Source organism: Myotis davidii, unplaced genomic scaffold (genome assembly GCF_000327345.1).
Source record: "Myotis davidii unplaced genomic scaffold, ASM32734v1 scaffold167, whole genome shotgun sequence".
Lineage (NCBI taxonomy): Eukaryota > Metazoa > Chordata > Mammalia > Chiroptera > Vespertilionidae > Myotis > Myotis davidii.
The window spans coordinates 3,658,353-3,668,862 of record NW_006300048.1 but is presented as its reverse complement, the minus strand read 5'-3'; the positions used below and the strand labels follow the sequence as shown (position 1 = coordinate 3,668,862).

At 50.6% G+C, this 10,510-nt stretch overlaps 1 protein-coding gene across 1 annotated transcript; it reads left to right on the top strand.

Annotated features, from left to right (window-relative positions):
* The first annotated feature begins 564 nt into the window (after positions 1 to 564).
* On the top strand, positions 565 to 8,969 carry MRPL14 (mitochondrial ribosomal protein L14). The gene is made up of 3 exons (XM_015572254.1): positions 565 to 801; positions 6,029 to 6,120; positions 8,466 to 8,969. The coding sequence occupies exons 2-3, from the start codon at positions 6,050 to 6,052 to the stop codon at positions 8,830 to 8,832; spliced, it is 438 nt and encodes a 145-aa protein (XP_015427740.1). The 5' UTR covers positions 565 to 801; positions 6,029 to 6,049; the 3' UTR covers positions 8,833 to 8,969.
* The last annotated feature ends 1,541 nt before the right edge of the window (positions 8,970 to 10,510 follow it).

The window sequence follows — 10,510 nt, the reverse complement described above, 5'->3', positions numbered from 1 at the left end:
AATAAATAAATACAGGACAAGAGTTCTGGGAACATTTTTCTTTGGTGAATCAAATTGAGGAATGGGGTCTTCAGGGGCAGCCCTGGCACGCACAGCTCATCATGCTGACGAAGACAGTGTGAAGACTCAGGTTGGCAGGGGTCTCGGGTCAGCTTCAGCTCTTTTCCTAGGCTGTGCTGGACGTAGTACAGAGAGTTATTGAAAAGACAGCTTTTTAATTCCCGAGTTTTTAAAGTTTACATGGCAGCCTCGATGGAGAAGAATGAGCCCTTGTCCTGTGTGGGGTGTGTTTTCTTCGGTGAGTTTTATTAGTGGTGGAAGCAGCATCTTAGCTGTGCAGGGATTGTGCAGGGTGTAATAGAAACAGCCTTCTGATCTTGAACAAGTCAACAAGTCACTTAGCGTTTCAGACTTCATTTCTAGTCTGCAAAATGGTACTTGCATTACTGAGCCCCCAGAGCCATTCAGAATCCTTAGCTGATTCAGTCCCTTGCAGGTTGTTGCCCTTTATTATTCGTCTTTGTGTTTCCATTGGGTGCTCAGGAATGAAATCATCCAAGAAGGTAATCTGCGGCAAAAGTACTTTGAGAATTGTAACATACTGTACTTGTGTGAGGTTAAAGAAGATTCCTGAAAGAGGGCCGTTGGACGACAAAACAGGAATGAGTTTTTAAGCAACAAATAAGAATATTTGTTGGTCCAGAATGAGTGGGGTGAAACCTGCAGGAGATGGCAGGGTCCCGGGATTTCCTTTCCTTGCTTCCTTGAAGCTGCCAGGCCTCTGCTGTTTTCCTGCTCTAGCTAAGAGGACACTTACATCCGCAGGCTGGTGGAGTTTCTCCTTGTTATGGGTGCATGCTGCATGCTCTATCCACTGAGCCAACCCGGCTAGGGCTGCATTTGATTTCTTAGTGTTTCTTTTCCATCCTGTTACTTAGTAACAGAATCTCCTGTAAGCACTCCTTTATGATTGTGGAACTTTTATTCGTTTAGTCTCTTTCCTGTAGAGCCCATTCCTGTGGAAAGGCCTTTGACATGTATGTAACACGCCTGACCTAAAGATGGAAATCGTTCATGTGGAAACAATGTAGAGTTATACATAGGGCTGTGATACTAAGTACATTTCCCTGATCCTCAAGTAATGGTGCTTTCCAGTTTTCCACAAAGCACCCATTGTTTTTTCAGTCTCTGTGTATTAAAATTAGTTAAAAATGAGCTCTCAGTGGGTAGGAGGCCCCCCTAAGTCACTGGGAGACAGGCATAAGCAAGACCACCAATCCCCCTACACAGAGCCTTCTGGAGCTGGGGGATGAATTGCAATTGCAGATTAATTTTATTCATTTGACAGATATTCACTGAGCTGCATTTGTGTGCCAGACGCTGTTCTGGGTCCTGAGTGTGCAGCACTGTACAGGGCGGGCAGGCAGGCAGGCCTGGCCCTGCCCTGCCCTCACTGAGCACCCTTCCCATGGGACCTATAAGGTGATGCCAAGTGAAAAACTCACCTATGTGTACCTGAAGTGTATAGTCCTCCCTGGCTTCCACCACTTAATGTTAAGAAGGCAGATCTTAACGTTAAATCAGGTGGAAATGGGCATGGTTCTTGGGTTGTAAGTAATTTATTCTTGTAAGTAATTTATCATTTCCTTCCTTCCTTCCTTCCTTCCTTCCTTCCTTCCTTCCTTCCTTCCTTCCCTTTTTTAAAATATATTTGTATTGATTTCAGAGAGGAAGGAAGAGGGAGAGAGAGTTAGAAACATCAGTGATGAGAGAGAATCATTGATCAGCTGCCTCCTGCACGCCCCTTACTGGGGATCGAGCCTGCAGCCCGGACATGTGCCGCTGCCCCGAATGGAACCTGGGATCTCACAGTCCCCAGGCCAATGCACTATCCACTGAGCCAAACCAGCTAGGGCTTCTTTTCTTTCTTCTCTCACTCCCCTCCCCTCCCTCCCTCTCTCTGTCCTTCCTTCTCTCCCTTTCTCCTTTCCTCCCTTCCTCCCTTTCTTCCTTCGCCCTCCCCTCCCTTTACTTTCCCCTCCCTTCCTCCTCCTCTCCCCTTCCCCCTTTTGGAGAGGTTGTGATTCATAGTCCAAACCTGAAGGGCAGTACTCAGTGCTGACCAGAAAGTGGCATGAAAAGCCACCTCTGGCCCTGGAGTCGTGTGAACACCTGGCCTCCCTGAGTGAGAGTGTTATAGAGGAGGAAGTATCATTGGGGTTATTTTCCGTGCACACATAAGACTCCGTGTGGAAATAAAGCATTATATATAGACTACATTTGAAGTGAATCAGGGCCTGTGTCTACAGGATGGATTTATGTTAGGAAATAACATCAAGGCCAATCAAAGTTACTTTGAAGTAAATTGCTGCCTCCATTATCCTTCCTTGATTCAAACCAGTCATTTAGTGGTGGGATGAGGTGTTTTTCTACAGTGGGCAGTGTGGGCACCAGGCCTGGGAGATGATTCCAGAGGCCTGTAAACATAGCATGGGCTGATCCTGCCACCACGGCACTGTGGTTCTCCTGAAGATGTTCGCCTGTGATGTCCTGGTTCCCGGCAGACAGATAAGAGCGCTACAGCAGCGGCCGCCAGCCTTTCGGACCTCACGGACCACCAGTGGTTGCTGGCCACTGCTCTACAGTGTGTCTGGAGCCGTGAGTAGGGATGTCTTCTCTTTGGTGACTTCATTTATTTCATTCAACCAGTGTTTATTGCGCTTCTCCAGGAGGACCTGCTGAGGTCTTTTGCTAGGGTGAGGGTAGAGGAGGCCACAGACTTTTTTTTTTAAGGAATAAAGGATACACACACACACACACACACACACACACACAGTGTGTACATTTGGCTCTTTTGTACTTTCAAGTTCGTAGGAAGGTTTACTGTTGTCAATTTGATGTCTTAGGCCCTTTGGGCCTGAAGATCATCATTAGGTCACCAGGAGGAGTGCAAAGTCCTTGAATCAGGCCCTTCCTTGTGAAACTGTAAGAGCTGCTTGGAGACCAGAATGTGTACTCTTGTGTCTGAGGACAGCACAAGTATTCCTCATGGTCTGAGTCTGTGCGGTTCCTGAATTCCTGCAGTGAGTTCAGACTCCACGTTACCAAGATTTCTGTGGTTTCTGAGTTAGAGATAGTGGCAAGAACTAGAATGTTAAAGGTTATCAGCCTTAAGAAAAGAACAACAACAAAAACCCCCACAAGGGATATCAGCTTTATTTTTAAAAAGTACCTAAATTTGCCTGGCCGATGTGGCTCAGTGGTTGAGCATCAACCCATGAACCAGGAGGTCACGGTTCAATTCCCGGTCGGGGCACATGCCGGGGTTGTGGGTTCGATCCCCATGGGGGGTCCCTCCCTCCCTCCCTCTCTTTGAAAGCAATAAAAACATATTTTTAAAAAGTACCTAAATTTATTCACTGTTTGAGTTTGGATCCTGAAAGTTGGAGCAATGAGAGATCTTGGCACAGGCTGCCCAGATGTCCTCAGTGCTCAGGAGGGCACATCTGATGCTGCAGTTTTGCATGAGGCTTCATGGAGGAATTGCACTTGGAGTTGGGTCAGACTTAGCCGGGCAGAGATGGGCATCAGCTGTGGGGCTTGCGAGCAAGGCGGTGCGAGGCCTGGGTGTGTTTGTGCACACACTGCCCTGAAGAGTTTAGGCACTTTGAGGGTGGGGCTTGTTACACTCAAGTCGGGAAAGTTCTGGGAAGCCCCAGGCACTTCTGCAGTTCTTGGACTAACATAAGTGTTACTGAGGAAGCAGAGCGGTGTGAAGAGGCAGGTGTCTCCTCAGGAGAGGACGTGTGGGTTGTGGGTGGTGCTGGGCTAGTCTTGAGGGCTCTGGAGGAGCTGAGGAGCCGCCTCTCTGAGGAGCGAGGCCGAGATGGGCGGTAACTGCAGCCTGGACCAGGACTGCTTTTCAGAGCAGGTTTTTTCAAAGCCAATAGTCAGTTATTGCTCCAATATGGAGCTCTGGCCACCCACACCACAGATTGTCTCAGAAACTTAAATTGGGTTAAAATGAATAATTTTAACCCGATGTTCATCTATATTTCAGTTGATTCAGCAAACGTTGAGTTGGGTATGAGTAAAATGTGCATGGAACAAGGATGATTTAACAGTTGGAAAAAAATATGAATTGTTAAATTAAAGTTAACCATGTTAACGCTGTTGACTAAGAGCATGGGCTCAGGAGGTCGACGATTTGGGTTTAAGTTACAACTCTGTCACTCCTGGCTGTGTGACCTGGGCCACGTTACCTCATGTCTCTGGGCCTCCTTTCCTCATGCACAACCTGGGGCCAGTGACAGTGCCCATTTCATAGGGTTGTGTGAGGCTTAAATGGGATGATACTGTAAAGCATTTAGTTTAGTGCCTGGTACATAATACTCAATAAATGTTCATGAAGGGAACAGAAAAAGACCAGATTACCCTGACGGCTGCTTCTGACCCTGAGCTTCCTGTGTGACGTGAGATGTGTACGGTAGAGCGAGGCTGTAGGGTGTGGTAAAGGGAACCTTGGATGGAAGCTGGGTCCACCTCCAGTTCTGGTTCGGCCCTGGGCTAGTTGTGGGGCTTTACGTAAGTCCCTTCATCTCTCTGTGTCTCAGTTTCCTAGTCTGTGGAATGAGATGTGACTAGATGATGATGACGATGACGATGGCGATGAGGACAGCTAATAGGCACCGAGTGCCAGACACCGCGCCCTGTGCTCTGAACGGCTCACGCCGTGGCCACCTGTGAGGATGTGTTGCAGATGGGGACACGGGAGCTCCGGTTCCTTCTGCAGGGTTGCCGCGCTCTCCAGGTAAAGCCTGCCTCATCCAGTGGTCCTCAGTGCTGTGCATTAGATGTTAGTAGTTCTGCACGTTAGCCGACTCCCTCTGCATTTAGTCTTCCGGCCATCCTGCCATTTTGGCCAGTGCTTACTGGGTTGTCATAGGGAAAACACTGGAGAGTAGGCCTGAGATCTGAGGCTAACTTGCAGTTAAAAAGCGTTTCTAAAGTGTTGGATATTCCTGTGGAGGTAAATGTGTGTTCCCCGCCCCCCCCAATACCCTTATGAAATGAAGTCTCACTTGAGGTGCTTTGAACTTGGGCAGGGCTGATGTAAACACTTCAGCGGGGAGCCTCTCTCCGCAGGGCTCTCGAACGAGGCCCTCTGCAGCCAGACATTTGGAGGGAAGAACGGGCGTGTTTTGCAGTTGGAAACACTAGCTGGCTGCAGGCTTTTCTTAAACACGCCCCTCACAGACGCCCAGGTGTTGCAGGAAATGGGGGTACCAGGTTCTAGGGAGCCGCTGAGCTGTGACTGTGCAAGCTGGAGCCATGAGTGTCGGGTTGGGGTTTGCTCTCCCGTACCCCACGTGAGCTGCAGGGTGGGGCAGGTCATTTTTCTGTGTTATAATGTTGTTTGGGATTCTGACCCAAATGGAAACTTTGGTCAGTGACTTGTCAAAGGCATCGTCTGGCTCCACTTTGTGCGCCTTGAGGTGTCCGAATGTTCTGGCGTTTACATGACATTTGGGGGAAAGGTGATGTGACAGACAACTTGTGCAGTGGCTCAGATCATCTGCTTTCTCTCCGGGAGTAGAAGTTCTGGTTTCAGGCGGCCATGAGTGTCAATATTGTGCAGGTTTCCTCTGGGGGGACCTGGAACGTGGACGCCGGCTGGGTGTGTAGCAGGGATCGATGCTTCCCTCCCGCCGGTGGGAGTGATGTGGTGATGAAGGCACTGTCTGTGCTGTTGCAGTCCTTATGGCGAGAACTGCTCTGGGTCATTCCGGCTCTCTGACCCCAGTTAGAATATGAATCAGCAGAATTGCAGCTGGAGTTCCAGCTAATCACCTGCGTATCTTTTAACCACTAGGATTTATATTTAGTGGCCAATGATCTTGTGCTGGAAGTGCCATCTCCCACACAAGTCCCCAACAGCCTTTCATTAAAAAACAACAACAAAGAAAACTGGCTCTGCGTAAGGCCACTGACTTAAAAGTAACATTTTCCCCCTTTCCTTTTCCTGCAGGATCTGCCCTCTTGGGATCCCATGGCTTTCTTTCCTGGGCTGAGGGGCCCTTTCACCCACATCAGCAGAGCCCTCAGCCAGCGCTGTTTCAGGTAACTTTCCCCAGGAAGTTCTTCAAGCTGCATCTTCGATAAGACTCCCTCCCATCAGGGCTGGGTATTATGGTGACTGGAATGGGAGCGGAAACTCAGGGAAGTGGGCCGGGGGTCAGGAAGCTGAAGGAATCAGACTGGGCTGGGGCCCGGTGAGGTCAGGTGAGGGGCATAGGTACGGAGGTGACGGTGCTGTCAGAGGTACGATAGGGAAAGGCATGTGGTGGAAGATGGAACTGTGCAGTCCTTGCCAGACTTCAGTGAATCTGACATCTCTTAACCCTACCGTTCCCGCCCAGTGCATTGAAACCTTCTATTTTTAAAACTGGAATCATTTTTTAAAAGTTACTTACTACCAAAATCTCAAGCATGACAGAAGGGTGACAGCCTGCCCTCCTTTTAGATGCTAACCCAGGGGGAGAGCACAGCTGTTGGCAAACATGCCTTTTGGCCCCGTCCGTGCACTCATTTCACAAGCGCTCACTGAGCACCGTGTCTGGGGTTGGTAATAGAGAGATGAATGAGAATTGCTTCCTGCCCGGGAAGAGTTCTCACAGTTGGCCATGGGAGCAGACTTGGAAACAAATAACTGGAAGGAAATGTGACCAGTGTAATAATAGAGGTTTGTGTGGTGCTGTGGAAGGCCCGAGACCAGAGCTGCTGATGGAGGAGGAGGAGGAGGAGGAAAGGAGAGTGGAGGCGGCCTTCCCAGAAGGGAGGAGGGAGTAGGCCCTGGGCAGGCCTCGGGGAGGGCTGCGAGGTGCGTGTGCTTGGCGAGCTCCAGAGCTTCCCGGCCACTGGGGACCAGGGCGGGTGTGTAGGTGGTTGGAGGTGGTACCTTCGAGGGCAGGTACAACGGGGCCAGGTTGTTGACAAGTAGAGAGTGGGAAGCCATTGAACACTCCTAAGCAGGGGGGTGGCCTCAGTTTATATTCTAAAAAGAGCTGCTGGTTGGCATAGTGAGGTGCACTGGGAGCCAGTTAGGACACAGTGTCTTCATCTTGGTGTGAGAGAGTGAGCCGCTGAACCTAGGAAGTGTTGATGGGGTGCAGGGAGAGGACAGAGCTGCTGAGGAGGCAGTAACAGTGGGACGTGGCTGCAGCGGAGGGTGATGGAGAGAGAGGTGTATGGCTTGGGTGCTGGAGCTTCTGGAGAAGCCATTGCCTCGATGGGAAATGCAGTCGCAGGAGGAGGAGCGCCAGGGGAGGTGACAGGGTCCGTGTGGGGCCTCCTGTGCAGTAGCTGTAGGATGTGTAGTGAGTTTAGAGCGGAAACACGGGACTAGAACACAGGAGACAAGTGGGGCTGGAGGTGGAAGTTACTAGTTGGAAGCAATGGGCATAGGTAGAATTGCCCAGAATAGGCATGTGGGGGGGGAGGGGAGAGGACCTGGGACTACCTGGGGAACACCAGCACGTAAGGGGCCAGCATCAGGAAAATGGAAACCCACTGTCATCAGGTTACTTAATGATAGCTTGTCTGCCTTCAATAGGTACCTGTTTAAAAAACAAATTTCTAAAAATCTACACTAATAAAAGAGAAAGATGCAAATTGACCGCACCTTCGCGACACCCAACAGTCAGTCAGGAGTGAGTATGCAAATTAACCCAACAAAGATGGTGGGTTAATTTGCATAGCAGGTGCTGAGCAGCTGCGGGGGTGGGGTGGGATGCAGGCATTCCGCACAGCCCCAGCCGCTTTGGGCCTCTGGGCAGCATGGGAAGGCAGAAAGGTGGCTCTGGCCAGAGCGAAGGCCCATTCTTGCACGAATCTTCGTGCATAGGACCTCTAGTAAAATAATAATAATAAACAACAAATTTATTTCGAGTGGGGGAAACTGCATTAAAACAGAAGACTGTTCCCTTGACATATTTCCTGTCTCTGCTTTGTGGTGTCAACAGACTTCCTTAGCAAACCTACTCACTCATATCTCTGGTTCCCAGCAACATATAGATGAGAAAATTTGGGAATCGGTACAGTCTGGGGGAGCAGGTTTGGCAGGCTAGGCTGTGGGTGAGGCCTGGCCCATGAGGTATTCCCTTAATACTCAGAGTCCTTTTGGAAATCAAAGGCTTTCAATGAAGGCTGCCATGAAGTTTGTTGTAACAGAAAAGCGGGTTCTCTTTAAAATCCATCCGAGTGAAGTTCTTGACCCGGCAGCGGGAGCTCCTGTCTGTGCCGAAGCTGTCGCGGGTACAGAGGAGCCCTCGGCAGCACCTGCCTCCTCGTCAGAGCTTGGGTGGTGTTCTGTTCAGCGTGCTGTTGCTAACGTGCGCTCTCTCCCATCCCGGCCTCCGCACTGGACCGGGGAGGTGCCGATCTCAGACTTTTCTCTTTCCCACCAGCACCACCGGGATCCTGGGTGCAATTCAGAAGATGACGCGGGTGCGTGTGGTGGACAACAGTGCCCTGGGGAACACCCCGTACCATCGCCCTCCTCGCTGCATCCACGTCTACACCAAGAATGGGGTGGGCAAGGTGGGCGACCGGATACTGCTGGCCATCAAGGGACAGAAGAAGAAGGCGCTCATTGTGGGGCACCGCATGCCTGGTCCTCGGATGACCCCCAGGTTCGACTCCAATAACGTGGTCCTCATTGAGGACAACGGGAACCCGGTGGGGACCCGCATTAAGACACCCATTCCCACCAGCCTGCGCCGGAGGGAAGGCGAGTTTTCCAAGGTGCTGGCCATTGCTCAGAACTTTGTGTGAGCAAGCCCAGCCGCCGCGGCGGTGGGGTTCCTGAAGGAGCAGTTCCGATAACCGCGCCCTTGCTGGCGGGGGGTTTGAGGCCCCGTGCCTGGGGAACAGTGTCCTGTGAGGAATAAACATTGTCACATGTGTCTCCTTCTTGAGCTTTCTGGAATGTGGCTGTGAGGTCAGTGGCACAGAAGCAGTTACAACCCATGTCAGTGTCTGCCCGGAGCAGCCCCCGAGCTCCCCCAGGAGTGTCAGGCTCTGGGTGACGAGGGTGCAACCCAACGCCAGTTTGTAAACGTTCAGTGGGATCCATCACTGACCAGGCAGACCCATCCCCCGTTAACAGGGTCCTTTCCCCGTGTCAGAGGGCTGGGCTGTATGGTGGGTGTGAAGAGGCCTGGGTGACCCTGGACAGGAGCAAAGTGACTTGTTGGATGTAGTGGATGTTGCCTTTCGGCTCTGATGGTACCCAGGCAGCCATCCTTCCTCTGCCGTGGAGCGCCCCCTGCCAGGGGCCAAAGCCACCCCGAGGCCCATGGCAGGAGGCTTCCTTCCCTGCGTGTGGGGAGAGGGACTAGCCCTGTGTTTAGTGGGTGACTGATCTTGGGCCTGTGCAGGTGATTCAATGGCAGTTTATCTTCCATTTATTTATGGGACTCCTTGGGGCGGTTTGGGGCCTCTCTTGGTTCCTTTGATGGAACCTCATGCACTCCTCTATGAATTCATTCATTCAACATATCGTGGGCACGAACTCATTAAATAACCCAGTGGCCTCTGTGAGGCAGAGTCGCCTAATGATCAAGAACTCTTTTCTGTTGCCAGACTGTCTGGCTTTTATGGTGACTTTGAGCCAGTTCTCTAACTCCTTTGTCCCTCAGTTTCCTTCCCAGTAAAATGGGTTTATAATAATGATACCCACTCATGGACTGATGTGAGAGTTTCACGAGTTAGTACCTGTGAATGCCTGGCAGTAATAAGCACGCGACAGGTATTAGCTATTTTTAAAAAATATATATATTTTATTGATTTTTTACAGAGAAGAAGGGAGAGGGATAGAGAGTTAGAAACATCGATGAGAGAGAAACACCAATCAGCTGCCTCCTGCACACTCCCCACTGGGGATGTGCCCACAACCAAGGTACATGCCCTTGACCGGAATCGAACCTGGGACCCTTGAGTCCACAGGCTGACGCTCTATCCACTGAGCCAAACCGGTTAGGGCGGTATTAGCTATTTTCTATGATCATTGCTGAGCATGTGCAAGCACAGGGAGACAGGTGATTCTAAGCAGATATGGCCCTTGTTCTTGTGGGGCTGACAGTGTCCTAGGGGACGTCGACACAGATCACACAGTTACTATTAAATGCAAATCCCTTGGTGTAAACAAGGGCCTACAAATGAGGGATTTGACTTTTCCAGGGGGATTGGAGGCAGCTTCCTGAGAAAGGATTGCATCAGCTGCATTCTGAAGAATGAACAGGCATTGTGGTAGGAGTCGCAGCAGTGGTTACTGGGGAGTGGGGAGGAGTGTAGGCTGAAAAGGGGGCAGGAGGGTGCTGTATGGGTGCTGGATTGTTTGAGGTCTGGGTGGAAGTTGCATGAATGTGTACATCTGTAACTAGGAAGCTATGTACTTCGATGCACTTTATGTACTTTACTAGAGGCCTGGTACACGAAATTCATGCATGGG

Excerpts from the sequence above, each read along its gene's own strand:
- MRPL14 (XM_015572254.1), top strand. The coding sequence starts at position 6,050 with ATGGCTTTCTTTCCTGGGCTGAGGGGCCCTTTCACCCACATCAGCAGA. Across the intron at positions 6,121-8,465 it reads CTCAGCCAGCGCTGTTTCAG|CACCACCGGGATCCTGGGTG; the intron begins GTAACTTTCCCC and ends CTTTCCCACCAG.